General features: G+C 44.2%; 1 protein-coding gene across 1 annotated transcript in view; it reads left to right on the top strand.

Annotated features, from left to right (window-relative positions):
• Positions 1–3,665, top strand: part of LOC134909154 (G-protein coupled receptor 35-like) — an 81,393-nt gene extending 77,728 nt beyond the window's left edge. Inside the window, exon 4 of the mRNA XM_063915661.1 lies at positions 1,647–3,665. Within this exon, the coding sequence (XP_063771731.1) occupies positions 1,647–2,596 (950 nt within the window). The 3' untranslated portion in view covers positions 2,597–3,665. The remainder of the gene's footprint in view (positions 1–1,646) is intronic.
• Positions 3,666–23,264: the final 19,599 nt, after the last annotated feature.

Genomic DNA, 23,264 nt, shown 5'->3' with positions numbered 1-23,264 from the left:
TGGAGCAGTTTTTCACGAAAACTGGTCCAAAATACCATTAAAACATTTTAGAGGGGAAGTTTGTCTCTTGCTGCTGCTGAAGTTGGGATGTCTTTGTGTGCTACGGGGGCTGGCTTGTTGGTAGGGGATCACCAACTATTATCTTGCCTCCTGGCGCTGGGTATAAACTTACGCCACTGTGTAACATATGTGCTGGCTGCACGTCTCCGAGAATCAGCAGCGATGCGTGTCGCCTTACAGCCGCCGCTAAACCCAGGACTCAGCAGTCAGCATAACACCTCCACTCTCCTGCTAAGCCCGCCCCCAGCTTCCAATTGGCTAGTTTTCACAAGAGTCTGGAGGTTGGGCTTTGAAGGAGAGTGGAGCCGAATTCAGCATCCTGGGTTCTGTGGCGGCTGTAAGACACGCAGCGCTGCCGATCCCCGGGGACCTGCAGCCAGCACATAGGTTACATACATCCCTGTATGTATGTTCATAGGTGCTAACCCGCTCCACCCTGCACGATGTGGTGTGAGCTGCAGCCGATGCTTATAAGCAGTTTGTTCTTAACATTATAATCTCACTGGTAACCTGGCTGGATTTAAATGGTTAACTGACTGTTCTTGGAGACCACTATACCCTATAACAATGCATACAGTACCTCTGTGTAATATAGCATGAAGAGGCTAACTCTAAGCAACAGCAAATGTGTAATAATATAAATAGCAACCAACTAGAAATTATATTTCATTTATCTTTAACAATTTGCATAATCAATAAATATGTGATTGATAATTATGGGATTGCACTTTATTAATAATTAAACCCCAGTGACTGTGCTTGTGAGACAGAGCTTAAAATAAATTAACAGAGATTAGTGAGCACCTTTTTAACGATTTTCTCATTAATATACTGTAAAATCACCAACCGCAAAAACACTACTGTTCACCCACCTCTACAACAGTATCAAATATATTATGTTTAATATATAAGTTCTCAAACTCGGTCCTCATTAACCCAAACAGCTCATGTTTTCCAGGTCTCACACAATCACAAGTGACATAATAAGGTCCACCTTTTTAACTTTAAAAATATATCAGTCAGTGAGTTATGAATACACCTGTGCACCCAGTGGTGCAGAGAAGGGGGGGCGGTTAGCGCATACTAATTACCCAGGCCCAGGCTAGCCTATCACCATCAGCAGCCTCTTTCCTCAGCCCGGCACATACTACTTTGTGCTGGGCTGCCGTAGATCCAGGGAGACTGGTGCCGCTGAGCGTAGCAGTCTCCTTTGCCTGCAGGGAGGGGGGAGCGAGTCCACTGATTTCGCCCCCTCCCTGGACCTGACCATGGGTGAGGGGCACACAGCAACTCCCTGTGCAGGTCAGCGATACAGAAAAAGTAATTTCTAGACCTATTGTTGTTTAAAGGGAGAGTGGTCACACCCCTGTTAACAGCTTACACCCCCTACATTAGCAGTGCCCGGGAAAGTTGTTTACGGCCCTGGGTACACCTGTTAGGTTATCTGGAAAATGTGATCTGTTTGGGGTCCTGAGGACAGAGTTTGAGAACCACTGGTTTAATACAATTGTAATAGCAAGATACACATTCAGTATTGCTTCTTTAATTGGCATGATCTGTAATATATATTTTTTGCTTTATCTAAGGAAATCTCAGCAGTCAAAACTGCACCCACATTTTCAGCATAAGAAACCAGGCAGTGGATCTTTTCCTGATGATCCTACTTACTTTTGTCATGGTCCTTGGAGTACTATTCAACACACTTGCCATATGGGTTTTCTGCTTTAAAATGAAGAAGTGGACAGAGGCCAGAGTATTCATGATGAACCTTCTTCTTAGTGATTGCTGCCTACTGTTCACCATCCCGTTCCGCATCTACGCTACCCAAGAAACGTGGGAATTGGGCAGCACATTTTGTAATGCTCTCTTATCTATGTATTTTATGAACACATACATGGGCATTGCCATCATCACCTTAATATCTGTGGACAGATATGTGGCCATAAAGTTTCCACTGAGAGCAAGAGCTTTTCGTTCCCCAAAGAAGGCGGCCACAGCATGTGGGGTGATTTGGCTTCTCCTTATAGCTACACGGATCTTCATTAAGTTTACAGCTGATAGAATATCCACTGACCCATCAACCTGCTTCCGAAAACATTCTGAAAGACCATTAAAGAGAGCTTTGTACTTTTCCATTCTTGGGTTTTGCGTTCCAATGCTCATATTGACCTTCTGCTCTATAGAAATTATCAGGACCCTAAACAAAAAGAACAAACTGAGTGTTACTGAAGAGAAGGATATCCAGAAAACCATCAATATAGTGTCCACTAATTTAATCATTTTCTTGTTGTGTTTCCTGCCTTTCGGGATTGGAAATATTGTAAGGTTTGTTCTGGAATCCTTGATGTTGGAATGCTCTGTGTTAAAAGCTATCAATGATTTTTCTCTTTGCGCGCAAGGCATCAGTGATATTAACTGCTGCCTCGATAGTCTCTGCTATTATTTTGTGGCCAAGGAATTCTGGGAAAGTGCCTCACTGTTTCCAAATTTTAAAAAGCAACTAATCCAGGACCAGACACAGGAGTCCAGTATATAGAACATACGGTACTATTCCAGGTTACCGTCCAAGGGGACCAGAAAACTGACAGTAGTTTACAGGTTTCATTTTTTGTAGGATTGTAGGTGACATGATACTTCTGTAAAGGTTGTGCATAACTGCTTGTGTACCAACAGAGAACGTTTGTGCACAGTGAGGAGGACTACTATAACAACATGCAGCTTTGGAGGTCATTCCGAGTTGTTCGCTCGCAAGGCGATTTTAGCAGAGTTGCTCACGCTAAGCCGCCGCCTACTGGGAGTGAATCTTAGCATCTTAAAATTGCGAATGACGTATTCGCAATATTGCGATTACACACCTCGTAGCAGTTTCTGAGTAGCTTCAGACTTACTCGGCATCTGCGATCAGTTCAGTGCTTGTCGTTCCTGGTTTGACGTCACAAACACACCCAGCGTTCGCCCAGACACTCCTCCGTTTCTCCGGCCACTCCTGCGTTTTTTCCGGAAACGGTAGCGTTTTTTCCCACACGCCCATAAAACGGCCTGTTTCCGCCCAGTAACACCCATTTCCTGTCAATCACACTACGATCGCCTGAGCGAAGAAAAAGCCGTGAGTAAAAATCCAAACTTCATAGCAAATTTACTTGGCGCAGTCGCAGTGCGGACATTGCGCATGCGCACTAAGCGGAAAAACGCTGCGATGCGAAGAAATTTTCCGAGCGAACGACTCGGAATGACCTCCTTTGTTTTAAGTAGCTGCAGTAAATAAAATCTCTAATTTATTACAGAATTGTTTTCTATGTTTTTCTAACCAATATTTTTGACACTTATCTCAACAGGAGTGTGGGAGATCAAATTTGTTGTGTGCTGTTAATAGAGTGTCTATCAGAAAATCTTCAGCTGTGAATATTTAAGACTTTTAAAAGTATCTGTCAGTGGGGCCTCCATATTGTTGGCTGAGAGCCTAATTCAGAGATGGACACAGGAGTGCTGCAGCACGTAGATTCCAGATTATCAGGAATCTGCAGCTGCACAAGGTCCATTCTGTGCATGTGCAGAACAGGACTTACAATGTCATCTGGAGTTCCCCTGATTAACAGGCAGCGGAATTGAGGGGGTGGGGAAGGGGCAGGGGGAGGCCTGTATTCCTTGAAATGGGGTGTGTGTTACCCCCATCTTCTAGGAGGGGAAAAACCAGGGTCTGCGTGTCACCTTGCAGACTTCCTGGCTTTGCAGACCCCCCTTCCGTTAGTCAGCTGCATAAATGGAGGATAACTCAGCTGACCTCAGATGGTCACGATGTTGTATCCTAGCTTGCGGCATTGGTCAGACTGAGGAAGCCACTGAACTACAGAGCTGCTGTAAGGTGGGGAAACGCGTCTCAATCTAACCGCTCGGCGGGACCTCACTGACAGAATTCGCTGTAACACCTTACATCATTGGGACTGGCTACAACTCCGGATAAGGCTCACACTACAGGTTTAAAGCACCAGAGCCGGAAGAGAATGGAAGCATACTACCCACAGTGAGGATGCGGTAAATCTTTTGTTACTAAAGGAGCATGGCCATGCGTATTTGCAATTGCACCTTTTAAAAATACTGCATACTAATTACCTTTATCTGCACGCCTAAAACAACATCTGCTAAACACATACAGGAACCGTTCCAAGTTGAATTGCATACTAATCCTTCTATGCTTGGCAAACTAATCAACAATCTTCTTTTTTGCTTGGTAAATTGCAAAATAATTTAACCTGGCAAGAAAGGATCTATAGCAATTTGGATAAAGATCCTGAAAGTACGGACTATCTGTATCAAATGACTGTTTGCAAGTAGGATATAAGTATCTGCATGCCGCAAGTCACTCTGGTTAGGAATTGGTTGTTATATTAACAGTATATTAACATCATGCTGGTATTTTACAAATAACAGTTTTCTTTGTGATGATTTGTAAAGGTAAAGGATGCATTGAGCTAGAGAACAATTAAATATTGTCTTTTTATTGTTTTTAATTATTGTTAGTGTAATTGGTTCACAGTGAGCTATTTAAAAGTATATAATTTACTACAGCAAGTTAAAACAGCAAAATAAAAACATAAATATATTTTAAATTATACTCTGTCAGCGCTTTTTTTTAAATCTTTTGGTAGTGTTTGTTCTTTGAAGGGGGGGAGTAGCCCCTTTGATATAGAAAAGCTGCAGACAGTTTAGTATTCAAGGCTGAGCAATTAATTGGCGCCTGGTGATACTTGGTATCTCTGGGGTTTTTTTATTTGCATTTCTGTCCATCTCTGAATCAGGCCCTGAGACAATAGATTTGTCTGTATTTTTCTATGGCTGTGCGATAATATGCTAATACAGCAGGAGGTGTGTTGTGTAAACATACACCTCCTGCTGGCTTCTCTGATTTGCTGTAATGACGCCGAAGATGCCTGCTGATCTTGGACTTTTTTTAAAGCGTCAATCACTTACAAGGCAAAACCATGCCTTGTAAGTGATTGCCCCTTTAAAAAAATTTCCCAGATCGGCCAGCATCTCGCACCTCCGGCAATCTCGGTTGTCATTACATCCGGCGCCTGGTGTGAATGCGTGCACCGGAGAAATGTGAGATTCAATAAGAAGTAACTATTATAGGGAGTCACAGCAAGGTTATATAACTTTTCTATAAAAAGCTACCTGTGAGAAGTGCATGTAACCATCCTGGGCCCCAAAAAGGTTCTAAGTGAGGCAGCAGGACCATATAGAAGGATGTTATTGGCCATAAGGAATGTATTGGAGGTTCTAAAAATTAAATGGTTCATTTTTGCACTTTTGAGTTGGATAAACTGATAGCAAGCGTTTTTCAGCAAATGAAAGTCTTTCCAGCATTTTGGGGATATACAAATATCTGAAAAGTAACTTTCCAGTGTTTTTGTATACATTTGTAAAAAGTAGAGATGTGCACTGGACACTTTTTGGGTTTTGTGTTTTGGTTTCGGTTCCGCGGTCGTGTTTTGGATTCGTACGCATTTTGGCAAAACCTCCCTTTCGAATCTTTGTCGGATTCGGATGCGTTTGGATTCGGGTGGGTTTTTATAAAAAAAAAACTAAAAACAGCTTAAATCATAGAATTTAGGGGTAATTTTGATCCTAGTGTTATTAACCTCAATAACCATAATTTCCACTCATTTACAGTCTATTCTGAACACCTCACACCTCACAATATTATTTTTAGTCCTAAAATTTGCACCGAGGTCGCTGGATGACTAAGCTAAGCGACCCAAGTGGCCGACACAAACACCTGGCCCATCTAGGAGTGGCACTGCAGTGTCAGACAGGATGGCACTTAAAAAAATAGTCCCCAAATAGCACATGATGCAAAGATAAATTAAAAAAAAAAGAGGTGCAAGATGGAATTGTCCTTGGGCCCTCCCACCCACCCTTATGTTGTATAAACAGGACATGCACACTTTAACAAACCAATCATTTCAGCGACAGGGTCTGCCACACGACTGTGACTGAAATGACTGGTTGGTTTGGGCCGCCACCAAAAAAGTAGCAATCAATCTCTCCTTGCCAGGGCCGGATTAACAATGGGGCTGATGGAGCTGCAGCTCCAAGCCCATCATTAAAATAGGCCCACGGCATCTGCAGATTGCTGTAGAAAGGAAAAAATATTCCTGTGACAGCAGCTGGCCAGTAACCAGCCAAGGTCCCGTCCCCCCAGCCGCGGCATTGGTAGATGAAACGTCACCCTCACCAGCATAGAAAGCGTACTGCTTGCCTTTGATTGGGGCACAGTGGAAGGCTTCCATAGCCCTCCCTGCGCCGAACAATGACGTAACCTCCGCGCCGAGAAGCATCCCGGACATCTGTATCATGTTCCACTCCACGCACTTGGCCCACCGCACCAGCAGTCACGGCAGCTCTGTGAAGGCGGCAACAGGGGAACTGATCCTCGTGAATGAGATGCGGTATCAGTCCTGCCTAGCTACTGCGCCTGATAGAAATAACCAATTCAGTATGTGTAGGGTAGGCTGAGGCACAGTTATACTGTATATACATTGCTACATAGACATAATATATATATACATATACACACACACACACACACACACACACACACATGTATAGTACATATGCATAAATCAGTGACACAGATTTATGCATATGTACTATACATCCTGAAGACGGTGCACTATGCACCGAAACATTGATGTAACAATTTATACTACTTTTCTAAAAATCCTCTGAGTGCCGTCCCCTCTATTGTTTTCTCTAAATTAGCGGTCATACTGCATTGGACCTGGACGCTGGGGTAAGAATCAAATCCAATTAAGGCACTCAGTGGTCTTATTTCAATAAGCATCAGCATATATAAAATATGTGTGCGTGTGGGTCTGTGTATGTGTATTATATAGATAGATAGATAGATAGATAGATAGATAGATAGATAGATAGATAGATAGATAGATAGATCTATCTATCTATATATCTATCTAAAGAAGTTCCAGAGTCCGGCACTCCCCGCAGCATAGACAACTTGAGCCGGTGCCCTCACAATCAGAGAATGTATAGCAAACACAGGTGCGGCACTCAGGCCACGGTAAGCAGCAAAAAAAATAACAGGCGGAGACTGTAATTCAATCAACGTTTCAATATAAGAGAATATTGTCGTCAGGATTACAATAATAAGTGCAACACATACCTTTATAGTGCTCACCAAACAAGAAGATAGCGGTTCCCGGGCTGGGACTGCACACCCGCCCCGTCGCCACACATCCATTGACGTCACCCGTAAGGCGCATTCTACTACGTACACCATTACCATGGAAACGGGAAACAAGCTAAACATACAAAGTACATCGTTGTCACTATAGTGGAATAAACAATACTGGCATATACAGAGGATACCAAGTTAATCACTATCACAGTAATAGAATAAAATCAATGCTGACATATACATAAAGTACAGGCTGTAAGGAGATCCTAACTACATATAAAACCAACATCATATACAAAGCCTCATAATATAACCTAGCTGCAAGATCTGTTTCAACGTAAACTTGCGAAAGAAATATTTTCGTTTAAACCATTAGGAGCAATGACATTTAATCTATAAATCCATCGTGCCTCACACTTCAATAGGCGCAGAGAACGATCTCCGCCCCGGGCATTTGGCACAATGGTGTCGATCATCCGATATCTTAAACTTGACAGAGTGTGATGACACTCTGCAAAATGCCGAGCGACCGGCTGGTCGCTTGAGCCAGAACTAATAGCTGCTCGAATGGCACTCCGATGGTTACCCATCCTCTCTTTAAATTTACTCTCGGTTTTCCCGATATAACTCAAACCGCAGGGACAAATAATCTGATAAATAATGAAAGATGAATTGCAAGTAAAATGATGGAGGATTTTATAAGTTTTACCTGTATGGGGATGTTGAAACGTGTCGCCAGATAACAAAAACTGGCAAGTGGTGCATGTACATTTAAAACAACCCATATGGGCCCTGCCAAACAAAGTGCGGTTAGTGCTACTTAAAGAAGTGACATCAGTTTTTACCAAAATATCTTTTAAGTTACGTCCACGGGAGTAACAAGATCTTACATCATAATTATCAAGTTTTAATTTGGCATCACTTTGTATAATGGGCCATAACTTTTTAATTGTTTTGTTAATAGTTGGGGAAGCAAGGTTGAATTTATTAACCCACCCAAACTTTTTCCGTTTATTGCTATCCGTACTGACCGGTGTATCAGTGTTATTTAATAAAGAAATTCTATTAAGAGATAGAACTTTACTTTTACAGGCTTCTAACAAATCCTTACCATAACCACGTTCTAAGAATTTTTTTTATCAATAAATCATCCCGGACATCTGTATCATGTTCCACTCCACGCACTTGGCCCACCGCACCAGCAGTCACGGCAGCTCTGTGAAGGCGGCAACAGTGGAACTGATCATCGTGAATGAGATGAGGTATCAGTCCTGCCTAGCTACTGCGCCTGATAGAAATAACCAATTCAGTATGTGTAGGGTAGGCTGAGGCACAGTTATACTGTATATACATTGCTACATAGACATAATATATATATATATACATATACACACACACACACACATGTATAGTACATATGCATAAATCAGTGACACAGATTTATGCATATGTACTATACATCCTGAAGACGGTGCACTATGCACCGAAACATTGATGTAACAATTTATACTACTTTTCTAAAAATCCTCTGAGTGCCGTCCCCTCCATTGTTTTCTCTAAATTAGCGGTCATACTGCATTGGACCTGGACGCTGGGGTAAGAATCAAATCCAATTAAGGCACTCAGTGGTCTTATTTCAATAAGCATCAGCATATATAAAATATGTGTGCGTGTGGGTCTGTGTATGTGTATTAGATAGATAGATAGATAGATAGATAGATAGATAGATAGATAGATAGATCGATCTATATATAGATATATCTATCTATATATCTATCTATATATATATATTAGTGATGAGCGGGTTCGGTTTCCGAGAAACCGAACCCCCCGACTTTACCCTTTTTACACGGGTCCGAGCCATATTCGGATTCTCCCGTATGGCTCGGCTAACCCGAGCGCGCCCAAACGTCATCATCCCGCTGTCGGATTCTTGCGAGATTCGGATTCTATATAAGCAGCCGCGCGTCGCCGCCATTTTCACACGTGCATTGAGATTGATAGGGAGAGGACGTGGCTGGCGTCCTCTCCGTTTATATAGTTATAGTTTGTTGATCTGATTGCTACTGCTTAGCTTATTGTGGGGAGGATTGGGGAGCAGCTGTTAGGAGGAGTACAGTGCAGAGTTTTGCTAGTTTTTTTTAATCCGTTCTCAGCCTGAAAAAAACGCTCCATACCATATCTGTGCTCAGCCTCAGTGTGCTGCATGATATATCTGACTGTGCTGAGTGCTCACACTGCTTAATTGTGGGGGAGACTGGGGAGCAGCTATAGCAGGAGTACAGTGCACAGTTTTGCTGACAGTGACCACCAGTATACGTTTGTCTGCCTGAAAAACACTCCTGTGGTGTCTTTTTTTCTTTATACTATAAACGCAGTCTGCTGACAATGTCCACCAGGTCCATTATACTGTATATAGCAGTACGGTAGGCCACTGCTGTACCTACCTCTGTGTCTTCAGTCACTCGTCGTCATACATAAAGTATACTATCTATCCATCTACATTGTATACCTGTGGTGTCTCTTTTTCTTTATACTATAAACGCAGTCTGCTGACAGTGTCCACCAGGTCCATTATACTGTATATAGCAGTACGGTAGGCCACTGCTGTACCTACCTCTGTGTCTTCAGTCACTCGTCGTCATACATAAAGTATACTATCCATCCATCTACATTGTATACCTGTGGTGTCTTTTTTTCTTTATACTATAAACGCAGTCTGCTGACAGTGTCCACCAGGTCCATTATACTGTATATAGCAGTACGGTAGGCCACTGCTGTACCTACCTCTGTGTCTTCAGTCACTCGTCGTCATACATAAAGTAAACTATCCATCCATCTACATTGTATACCTATGGTGCCTTTTAGTTGTGCGCATTAAAATCTGGAGAACAAAAATGTGGAGGTTAAAAAAATAGGGAAAGATCAAGATCCACTTCCACCTCGTGCTGAAGCTGCTGCCACTAGTCATGGCCGACACGATGAAATGCCATCAACGTCGTCTGCCAAGGCTGATGCCCAATGTCATAGTACAGAGCATGTAAAATCCAAAACACAAAAGATCAGTAAAAAAATGACCCAAAAATCCAAATTAAAAGCGTCTGAGGAGAAGCGTAAACTTGCCAATATGCCATTTACGACACGGAGTGGCAAGGAACGGCTGAGGCCCTGGCCTATGTTCATGGCTAGTGGTTCAGCTTCACATGAGGATGGAAGCACTCATCCTCTCGCTAGAAAAAAGAAAAGACTTAAGCTGGCAAAAGCACAGCAAAGAACTGTGCGTTCTTCGAAATCACAAATCCCCAAGGAGAGTCCAATTGTGTCGGTTGCGATGCCTGACCTTCCCAACACTGGACGGGAAGAGCTTGCACCTTCCACCATTTGCACGCCCCCTGCAAGTGCTGGAAGGAGCACCCGCAGTCCAGTTCCTGATAGTCAAATTGAAGATGTCACTGTTGAAGTACACCAGGATGAGGATATGGGTGTTGCTGGCGCTGGGGAGGAAATTGACAAGGAGGATTCTGTTGGTGAGGTGGTTTGTTTAAGTCAGGCACCCGGGGAGACACCTGTTGTCCGTGGGATGAATATGGCCATTGACATGCCTGGTCAAAATACAAAAAAAATCAGCTCTTCGGTGTGGAATTATTTCAACAGAAATGCGGACAACAGGTGCAAGCCGTGTGTTGCCTTTGTCAAGCTGTAATAAGTAGGGGTAAGGACGTTAACCACCTCGGAACATCCTCCCTTATACGTCACCTGCAGCGCATTCATCATAAGTCAGTGACAAGTTCAAAAACTTTGGGTGACAGCGGAAGCAGTCCACTGACCACTAAATCCCTTCCTCTTGTAACCAAGCTCCTGCAAACCACACCACCAACTCCCTCAGTGTCAATTTCCTCCTTACCCAGGAAAGCCAATAGTCCTGCAGGCCATGTCACTGGCAAGTCTGACGAGTCCTCTCCTGCCTGGGATTCCTCCGATGCATCCTTGAGTATAACGCCTACTGCTGCTGGCGCTGCTGTTGTTGCTGCTGGGAGTCGATCGTCATCCCAGAGGGGAAGTCGGAAGACCACTTGTACTACTTCCAGTAAGCAATTGACTGTCCAACAGTCCTTTGCGAGGAAGATGAAATATCACAGCAGTCATCCTGCTGCAAAGCGGATAACTGAGGCCTTGGCAGCCTGGGCGGTGAGAAACGTGGTTCCGGTATCCATCGTTAATTCAGAGCCAACTAGAGACTTGATTGAGGTACTGTGTCCCCGGTACCAAATACCATCTAGGTTCCATTTCTCTAGGAAAATGTACACAGACCTCAGAAAAAGAGTCACCAGTGTCCTAAAAAATGCAGTTGTACCCAATGTCCACTTAACCACGGACATGTGGACAAGTGGAGCAGGGCAGACTCAGGACTACATGACTGTGACAGCCCACTGGGTAGATGTATTGCCTCCCGCCGCAAGAACAGCAGCGGCGGCACCAGTAGCAGCATCTCGCAAACGCCAACTCTTTCCTAGGCAGGCTACGCTTTGTATCACCGCTTTCCAGAATACGCACACAGCTGAAAACCTCTTACGGCAACTGAGGAAGATCATCGCGGAATGGCTTACCCCAATTGGACTCTCCTGTGGATTTGTGGCATCGGACAACGCCAGCAATATTGTGTGTGCATTAAATCTGGGCCAATTCCAGCACGTCCCATGTTTTGCACATACCTTGAATTTGGTGGTGCAGAATTTTTTTAAAAACGACAGGGGCGTGCAAGAGATGCTGTCGGTGGCCAGAAGAATTGCGGGACACTTTCGGCGTACAGGCACCACGTACAGAAAACTGGAGCACCACCAAAAACTACTGAACCTGCCCTGCCATCATCTGAAGCAAGAAGTGGTAACGAGGTGGAATTCAACCCTCTATATGCTTCAGAGGTTGGAGGAGCAGCAAAAGGCCATTCAAGCCTATACAATTGAGCACGATATAGTAGGTGGAATGCACCTGTCTCAAGTGCAGTGGAGAATGATTTCAACGTTGTGCAAGGTTCTGATGCCCTTTGAACTTGCCACACGTGAAGTCAGTTCAGACACTGCCAGCCTGAGTCAGGTCATTCCCCTCATCAGGCTTTTGCAGAAGAAGCTGGAGGCATTGAAGGAGGAGCTAACACGGAGCGATTCCGCTAGGCATGTGGGACTTGTGGATGCAGTCCTTAATTCGCTTAACAAGGATTCACGGGTGGTCAATCTGTTGAAATCAGAGCACTACATTTTGGCCACCGTGCTCGATCCTAGATTTAAAGCCTACCTTGGATCTCTCTTTCCGGCAGACACAGGTCTGCTGGGGTTGAAAGACCTGCTGGTGACAAAATTGTCAAGTCAAGCGGAACGCGACCTGTCAACATCTCCTCCTTCACATTCTCCCGCAACTGGGGGTGCGAGGAAAAGGCTCAGAATTCCGAGCCCACCCGCTGGCGGTGATGCAGGGCAGTCTGGAGCGACTGCTGATGCTGACATCTGGTCCGGACTGAAGGACCTGACAACGATTACGGACATGTCGTCTACTGTCACTGCATATGATTCTCTCAACATTGATAGAATGGTGGAGGATTATATGAGTGACCGCATCCAAGTAGGCACGTCACACAGTCCGTACTTATACTGGCAGGAAAAAGAGGCAATTTGGAGGCCCTTGCACAAACTGGCTTTATTCTACCTAAATTGCCCTCCCACAAGTGTGTACTCCGAAAGAGTGTTTAGTGCCGCCGCTCACCTTGTCAGCAATCGGCGTACGAGGTTACATCCAGAAAATGTGGAGAAGATGATGTTCATTAAAATGAATTATAATCAATTCCTCCGCGGAGACATTGACCAGCAGCAATTGCCTCCACAAAGTACACAGGGAGCTGAGATGGTGGATTCCAGTGGGGACGAATTGATAATCTGTGAGGAGGGGGATGTACACGGTGATATATCGGAGGGTGAAGATGAGGTGGACATCTTGCCTCTGTAGAGCCAGTTTGTGCAAGGAGAGATTAATTGCTTCTTTTTTGGGGGGGGTCCAAACCAACCCGTCATATCAGTCACAGTCGTGTGGCAGACCCTGTCACTGAAATGATGGGTTGGTTAAAGTGTGCATGTCCTGTTTTGTTTATACAACATAAGGGTGGGTGGGAGGGCCCAAGGACAATTCCATCTTGCACCTCTTTTTTCTTTTCTTTTTCTTTGCATCATGTGCTGATTGGGGAGGGTTTTTTGGAAGGGACATCCTGCGTGACACTGCAGTGCCACTCCTAGATGGGCCCGGTGTTTGTGTCGGCCACTAGGGTCGCTAATCTTACTCACACAGTCAGCTACCTCATTGCGCCTCTTTTTTTCTTTGCGTCATGTGCTGTTTGGGGAGGGTTTTTTGGAAGGGCCATCCTGCGTGACACTGCAGTGCCACTCCTAGATGGGCCCGGTGTTTGTGTCGGCCACTAGGGTCGCTAATCTTACTCACACAGCTACCTCATTGCGCCTCTTTTTTTCTTTGCGTCATGTGCTGTTTGGGGAGGGTTTTTTGGAAGGGACATCCTGCGTGACACTGCAGTGCCACTCCTAGATGGGCCCGGTGTTTGTGTCGGCCACTAGGGTCGCTTATCTTACTCACACAGCGACCTCGGTGCAAATTTTAGGACTAAAAATAATATTGTGAGGTGTGAGGTATTCAGAATAGACTGAAAATGAGTGTAAATTATGGTTTTTGAGGTTAATAATACTTTGGGATCAAAATGACCCCCAAATTCTATGATTTAAGCTGTTTTTTAGTGTTTTTGGAAAAAAACACCCGAATCCAAAACACACCCGAATCCGACAAAAATAATTCGGTGAGGTTTTGCCAAAACGCGTTCGAACCCAAAACACGGCCGCGGAACCGAACCCAAAACCAAAACACAAAACCCGAAAAATTTCAGGCGCTCATCTCTAGTATATTGGTAATGTACTGTAGTATTACTGAGCACCACAATGCAGCACAAGACAATGAGCAGTGATACTGAGCACTGATGAAGATAATTCTGAGAACTGACACTGAGCAGCAAGATGCAGCACAAGACACTGGACTAGTATATTAGTAATGTACTGTAGTATTACTGAGCACCACAAGACAATGAGCAGTGATATTGAGCACTGATGGTGATAATACTGAGAACTGACACTGAGCAGCAAGATGCAGCACAAAACACTGGACTAGTATATTAGTAATGTACTGTAGTATTACTGAGCACCACAATGCAGCACAATACAATGAGCAGTGATACTGAGCACTGATGATGATAATTCTGAGAACTGACACTGAGCAGCAAGATGCAGCACAAGACACTGGACTAGTATATATTAGTAATGTACTGTAGTATTACTGAGCACCACAATGCAGCACAAGACAATGAGCAGTCATACTGAGCACTGGTGAGGATAATACTGAGAACTGACACTGAGCAGCAAGATGCAGCACAAGAGAGACACACTACTAATATTACTGAGCAGCAATAAGTAAGCACTGATACTGAGCACTGATATTGAGATTTGCCACTGAGAGAACATAGCCACGTCCTCTCTGCTCTCTCTACAATGCACGAGTGAAAATGCCGGCGACGCGCGGCTCTTTATTTGGAATCCGAATCTCACGAGAATCCGACAGCGGGATGATGACGTTTTGCCTCGTTCGGGTTTTCCGAGTCAGGCGGGAAGAACCGAGTCTGCCTTGGACCTGTGTAAACCACGTGGCGTTCGGGGGGGTTCGGTTCTCAGCGAACCGAACCCGCTTATCTCTAGTAAAAAGTTAAAATAAAGACTTATTAGATCATATCTACAAATCCAAAACCCCTCTTCCATGAACACAACACCACTACTTACATGTTGCACATCATTTAACCTATTATTGAGCTTTTTAGAGCAAATCACCTGAAAACGGATATGATAATGATTATTTATTGATAGGGGTGTCCCATAGGTACTGCGTCCTGACATTTTTATTATTATTCATGAGAATAGCTGGCAGGACGCAACTCACATTTAATAGAAATTATCCATGACAGAGCTCATTGCTGTACATAGTGGTGCATGGTCATTTACACTCCACAAACGCAGCTTCTAGGTCTAGTCATCCGATTTTAATTGTTTCCATTATTTTATATGGATATTTGGGATGGTGCAATAAAAAGTTGAGCATGTGGTGCCATTGCCCAGGTTGTTGCCCATCAGATCCTGGAAATGCCTGTAGCACTGCTGCCCAGAGCATCCTTTGGAAGCTCTGGGTACATACACTGCAGCCAGTACAGCCACCTGGAGCTCTACTTCCTGGTGTCAGTGGCTCCTCCCCCATGGTGTGACATAATGATGTTGCATGTTCGGGGCGGGGCCAGCATAGCGCACAAAATCTCACTGCTATTAATTTACCTGCTGAAACCAAAGCATGAAGAGTGATTTGTACATGAGATCCTCAGCAATGGCAGTAGAAGCTGAGATGCTATTTTTTCTCTTAACAATGTGTAAGCCAAGTTGTGTTTTTTCACCAAAATAAAAATAACTGATTGAGAAAAATAAGAAGGCATAGACCTTCTAATGGAGGTAATGTTACGTTAAATAACATTGTAAAAAAATAAATAAAAAATTAAAAATTCCTATATTGATTGCTTTCTAAGTAATTGGTTGAAAGCTTCAAAAGTTGTTGGCATACTACATAGTATTGTAGAACAATGTGAAATCTCCCTTAGGCACAAAATAATAAATCAAATACAGTATATTATATGTAGAGATGTGCGTCTGGCACTTTTCGTGTTTTGTGTTTTGGTTTTGGTTCTAATTCCACTTTTGTGCTTTGGTTTTGGCTTGGTTTTGCCAAAACCACCATTTCGGGTTTTGGTTTTGGATCTGGATGATTTTTAAAAAAACCCATAAAAACAGATAAAATCACAGAATTTGGGGGTAATTTTACTCCTACGGTATTATTAACCTCAATAACATTCATTTCCTCTCATTTCCAGTCTATTCTGAACACCTCACACTATTGTTTTTAGGCCTAAAAGTTGCACCGAAGTGGCTGTATGACTAAGCTAAGAGACACAAGTGTGCGGCACAAATACCTGGCCCATCTAGGAGTAGCACTGCAGTGGCAGACAGGATGGCAGATTGAAAAAATAGGCCCCAAACAGCACATCATGCAAAGAAGAAAAAGAGGTGCAATGAGGTAGCTCGATGACTAAGATAAGCAACACATGTGTGCGGCACAAACACCTGGCCCCTCTAGGAGTGGCACTGCAGTTGTTGACAGGATGGCACTTAAAAAAACTAGGCCCCAAACAGCACATCATGCAAAGATGAAAAAGAGGTGCAATGAGGTAGCTGTATGACTAAGCTAAGTGACAAACAATTGGCCCATCTAGGAGTGGCACTGCAGTGTCAGACAGGAGGGCAGATATAAAAAAGGCCCCAAACAGCACATCATGCAGAGGTGTAAAAGAGGTGAAATGAGGTAGCTGTATGACTTAGCTAAGCGACACAAACAATTGGCCCATTTAGGAGTTTCTCTGCAGTGTCAGACAGGAGGGTAGATATAAAAAAAAGGCCACAAACAGCACATCATGCAAAGATAAAAAAGAGGTGCAATGAGGTAGCTGTATAACTAAGGTAAGCGACACAAGTGTGCGGCACAAACACCTGGCCCATCTAGGTGTGGCACTACAGTTGCAGACAGGATGGCACTATTCAAAAACTAGGCCCCAAACAGCACATCATGCAAAGAAGAAAAAGAGGTGTAATTAGGTAGCTGTATGACTAAGCTAAGCATCACATGTGTGCAGCACAAACAACATGGGACGTGCTGGGATTTGCCCAGATGTAATACACGCACAATATTGGTGGCACAGGAGAGCATACCCCTAAACCACACACACACACGGCAAAGCCTGTAAAATTAATTTGGATAATAATAACCCTTTTATTTGGAGCTATTATAATAATATGCAGCACAGGCGAGCGTACCCCTACACCTCACAGGGCAAACCCTGTAAAAATTATTTGGATTAAATATTAATAACCCCTTTATTTGTAGCAAATAATATACAGCACAGGACAGCACCACTGAATTTATATGGCAGCACCACTGGACTGGATTTATACGGAATTATATGGATTTATATGGAATTATACGACATGATCACTGGAATTATACTGCAGGATTACTGGAATTATACACCAGTACCACTGTAATTATACGGCAGGATTACTGGAATTATACGTCAGTGCCACTATAATTATAAGGCAGGATTACTGGAATTATACGCCAGTACCACTGGAATTATACGGCAGGATTACTGGAGTTATACGGCAGGATTACTGGAATTATACAGCAGTATTACTGGAATTATACAACAGGATTACTGGAATTATACGACAGTACCACTGGAGTTATACGGCAGGATTACTGGAATTATACGGCAGGATTACTGGAATTATACGGCAGGATCACTGGACATATACGACAGAACCACTGGACATATACGGCAGCACAGGGACACCACCACTGGACTGATGCAGGACAATACACCACCACTGAAATGATGCAGCAAAAACACAGCACCCTATACAGCAGCACTGGACATATGGCAGCAGAGGATACCACTGTGACTGGTCACTGGAATGACTGATTGCTGATGCACAGGACACTACCACTGGTCTGATGCAGGACAACACAGCAACACTCTAAGGGACTTGTTATTATTATACAGCAGCACTGGGCATATGGCAGCAAAGGATACCACTGTGACTGGTCACTGGAATGACTGATGGCTGATGCACAGGACACTACCACTGGTCTGATGCAGCACAATACACCACCACTGAACTGATGCAGCACAACACAGCACCCTATACAGCAGCACTGGACATATGGCAGCAGAGGATACCACTGTGACTGGACTGATGCAGCACAATACACCACCACTAAACTGATGCAGCAGAACACAGCACCCTATATAGCAGCACTGGACATATGGCAGCAAGAGGACACAACCACTGTGACTGGACAGATGCAGCACAAGACACATACACTGAGAGAATGGAGACACGTTCTCTCTCAACACTCTCCAATGCCGAAGTGAAAATGGCGGGGACGCGCGGCTCCTTATTTGGAATCCAAATCCTGCGAGAATCCGACAGCGAGATGATGACGTTTTTCCACGTTCTGGTTTCCGAGTCAGGCGGGAAAACCCGAGTCAGACTCGGATCCGGACTCGGGTAGGGAGGTTTGTTAGGATTCGGATCTCAGGGATCCGTACCTGCTCATCTCTAATTATATGGTGTGTGTGTGTGTGTGTGTGTGTGTGTGTGTGTGTGTGTGTGTGTGTGTGTGTATATATATATATATATATATATATATATAGATATATCTCACACAATTACTCTCCCACAGCGCTATTTCTACTTGAATATACACAAATTAAGAATAGGCTGCCTGTAACTTGTAAGTTCCCTGTTATCAGGAACTAAGTATGCGGAAATGTGTAACAATAGAAGTAGTGGCGCCAATGGGGTTGTATCAACACCCAACTTTAAAACAAACCCTTACAGAGTTTCACAGATGAATTTGATCATAAACATATAGTAACATGTTCCTTCATAAAAATGTAGTTATAAAAGCATAAACTCAGAACCAGTGTCCATGATTATACAGAATTGATATGTTTAAATTTGTCCAACAATTCAAACAGTACACTTGTAGTGATGAGGAAAGATGTAGATATATCACTACAATCTCCTCCTTCTCCAAATTGTAGATTCGGAGGCAACATCAAGAAATAGATAACCCAACGCGTTTCGTCTTGTTCCAAGACTTCATCAGGGGTAAATCTACAATTGTAGAACAATATATTAAGACATTGTACAGCATCTAAATATCTTTAGCTCTAATAGAACAGGACATGGCATAACAGTGTAAGGCGGAAGAAGAACAAAAAATGGAGAAGTGGAAAAAGAAAATGCACATATTTCAAAAATCATGATATCAACAAGGAACATACCTCATCTACTTGGTAAATATTGTCAGCGCAAAAATAAAACAATCGTTCATGGACGTTTGAACAAAGATCCAATACTTCACTGGAACTTAATGATGTGGCGTGAACCAGGCCTAATTAGGAAATACTTAATTTCATAAAATTTAAATGTGTTATATACAACATTATCTAGGTAGTGTTACACTCTTTTTAAGGAATGATTAAAAATGTCCAAGTGGTACAACACATACCTCGTGAGTCAACAACTTGAACCTGACATTCAGATACTCGAGTATGGCAGGAATTCATATAGGTATAGAACCTGACCAGTTCAAACACATAAGGAACCTGGTAGATTAATTAATTTGATGTCAATTACACAATTCATATTCGTTAATAAGAATACCAGCGGGTACAAAAAACTCTCACCCAATAAATAAACCATACTCCTTGTTATGGAGTAGTCTGATGTTACTGGTAAACTCCCTGAAGATGAATATAAATATAAACATATAAATCATGTGATTTTCCAACATGATTTCAATATATAATCAATTTCATACCAATAAATGGTACTAGCAAAATTATAAATTCATCGTCTGCTAGTATAATAAATAAATAAAATGCCTATTCCAAGTTCTAAATTATATAGTTATTAATAAAAAGAAAATAGTGGTACTAATAATTAATTAATAAATAAACAATTATCAATTACAATGTGATTCAACGTAAAAATAAAATACATCCGTACAATAATACATATACGCAAATTCAGAGTATATAAAGGTAAATGGGGCCATCTTCAAGAAATGGTATTCCAATACATAAATTGCTATTGTGCAAAGAGTCACAATGGACCTTACCCTCCAGCTGGTCCGGATTAACAATGGGGCGGATGGAGCTGCAGCTCCAAGCCCCCCCATTGAACATAGGCCCACAGGCTCCAATGCAACGCAGCCAGTGATGACAGGAAAAAATATTCCTGTCATCACCAGCAGCTCTGCTCCCTCACCTCCCGACTACTTAGTTACCTCCACACCATACCAGCTGGGCACAGATCAGAGTTCCGACCACAAAACAGCCAGTGCCTGAATCTGCCCGAGGCCACGCCCCCCGGACCCGTCCGTGGCTCCGCCCCCACCCGATCGGTAGCTCCACCTCCTCATCTGATGTGGCGCTGGCTGTGAACAGTAAGCTTAATTCACCTTTGCTTTTACCCTGTCTGGTGGCGCAGCACATGATATATTATTTAACATGCGATAGCAGCATAAGTTAAATAAATATATAGGGGGGGGGGGGGGGGGGGGGCAGGCATAATGTAAATTAATATATAAGGGGGGTAGATACAAGTTAAATTAATATATAGGGGAGGGGGGCACAAAGTAAATAAATACATAAGGGGGGCAGGTACAAGTTAAATTAATATATACGGGGGAAGGCACAAGTTAATATATAAAGGGGGACAGGATGCTCAACTTAAATATAAATGGGGGTGCAGGTAGCTGAACAATATTATCGGGAGGGGGGGGGGCAGTCTGTGGGGCTTACATCATGTGTAAGCCTCATGGACTGTGGGGATGATTCAGGGGCGATTGCCGCACTCCGAAGGCTTTTGAGGAGTGCGCCACGCAGCCAGTAAGTCCCAGTGAGATGCATCTCACTGGTACGATTGCCTTTGCCTGATTGACAGGCTGAGGCGGGGCAGGAGGGGGCATTCCAACAGTGTTAGAACGCCGTTGGTGGGGCCCGGTATGGACAATGCAGGCATGTCCGGTCCGTTGTGGGAGTGGGCTGTGGCAGCTGCTTGATGTCACACGCAGCCAACTGCCACCTGGAACGTGGCAGGTAGCCGCCTGCCAGCTCATCTAGGTTGTGCAGGTAGGGAGTTATTTGGCGGAGGGTGAGGGGGGGTAGGTAGGGCCTGACATGCGGGACGGACTAGCCATGTGCTGGGCGCTCCCCCATGTCAGCTCTGAATCACTCCCCTGAGTTTCCTCCACAAGTTTTATGGTGATTGTTGTTGGTTAATGTAGGGTGTGCCTGGTATTGTTCTCATCAGGGCTGTAACTAGGTGTGTGCCGATGGTGCCTTGCCCACAGCGCAACTGCCCTGAAGGCGCACCATCAGGCAGCACACCCCAACGTATGAGCATTTAGTGAGTGAGGGCGTAGTGAAAGTCACGCTGTCCTCCGGTGCCTGTGTCCCGCTGCTACCTCGGTAAGGGATGGGGAGCGGTGGCACAGGCATCATTTGGTGGTACACAGCACAGTCCCCCGTGCGGTAATTCCGCCAGTGAGACTCGCCACCGCTGCAAAGGAGAGGGAGCACTACTGAAACCGCCTGCTGCCGTATATGACCCGCCTCTGCTGATTTCGCCTGTTAGACCCACCGCCGCATCAGGAATGGAGAACGAGTGGGAGTGTCTGTAGAACAGTGTTTGCGCCTGGCAGGTCTGGATGCTGGATTGCCCCCACAGGTGACAAAACACACTCACTCTCCCTGCCTAATGTGACACACACTCTCCCTTCCTAATGTGACACGTACACACACTCCCCCTGCCTAATGTGACACACACACTCTCCCTGCCTAATGTATAGAAAAAACGGGGCTCTGTTGCTGTAATATATAACATAGGGGACCTCTGCTGCCTTATGTGTAAAAAAGGCGGACTCTTCTGCTGTAATGTGTAAAAGGGGGGACTATACCTGCCTAATGTATAAAAGGGGACTCTACCTGCCGTACTGTGTAAAAGGGGGTCTCTACCTGCCTAATGTGTAAAAATAAGAATTTACTTACCGATAATTCTATTTCTCATAGTCCGTAGTGGATGCTGGGGACTCCGTCAGGACCATGGGGAACAGCGGCTCCGCAGGAGACAGGGCACAAAAAGTAAGCTTTTAGGATCACATGGTGTGTACTGGCTCCTCCCCCTATGACCCTCCTCCAAGCCTCAGTTAGGTACTGTGCCCGGACGAGCGTACACAATAAGGAAGGATCTTGAATCCCGGGTAAGACTCATACCAGCCACACCAATCACACCGTACAACTTGTGATTTGAACCCAGTTAACAGTATGATAACAACGAAGAAGCCTCTGAAAAGATGGCTCACAACAATAATAACCCGATTTTTGTAACAATAACTATGTACAAGTATTGCAGACAATCCGCACTTGGGATGGGCGCCCAGCATCCACTACGGACTATGAGAAATAGAATTATCGGTAAGTAAATTCTTATTTTCTCTAACGTCCTAGTGGATGCTGGGGACTCCGTCAGGACCATGGGGATTATACCAAAGCTCCCAAACGGGCGGGAGAGTGCGGATGACTCTGCAGCACCGAATGAGAGAACTCCAGGTCCTCCTTAGCCAGAGTATCAAATTTGTAAAATTTTACAAACGTGTTCTCCCCTGACCACGTAGCTGCTCGGCAAAGTTGTAATGCCGAGACCCCTCGGGCAGCCGCCCAAGATGAGCCCACCTTCCTTGTGGAGTGGGCATTTACAGATTTAGGCTGTGGCAGGCCTGCCACAGAATGTGCAAGTTGGATTGTGCTACAGATCCAACGAGCAATCGTCTGCTTAGACGCAGGAGCACCCATCTTGTTGGGTGCATACAGGATAAACAGCGAGTCAGATTTTCTGACTCCAGCCGTCCTTGAAATATATATTTTCAATGCTCTGACAACGTCCAGCAACTTGGAGTCCTCCAAGTCGCTAGTAGCTGCAGGCACCACAATAGGCTGGTTCAAGTGAAAAGCCGAAACCACCTTAGGCAGAAACTGAGGACGCGTCCGCAGTTCTGCCCTGTCCGAATGGAAAATCAGATATGGGCTTTTGTACGATAAAGCCGCCAACTCTGATACTCTCCTGGCTGAAGCCAGGGCCAGTAGCATGGTTACTTTCCATGTAAGATACTTCAAATCTACCGATTTGAGCGGCTCAAACCAATGGGATTTGAGAAAATCCAAAACAACGTTGAGATCCCACGG

Source organism: Pseudophryne corroboree, chromosome 4 (assembly GCF_028390025.1).
Source record: "Pseudophryne corroboree isolate aPseCor3 chromosome 4, aPseCor3.hap2, whole genome shotgun sequence".
Taxonomy (NCBI): Eukaryota; Metazoa; Chordata; class Amphibia; order Anura; family Myobatrachidae; genus Pseudophryne; species Pseudophryne corroboree.
The sequence above is the reverse complement of the archived record's forward strand: the minus strand, read 5'-3'. Positions and strand labels throughout refer to the sequence as shown.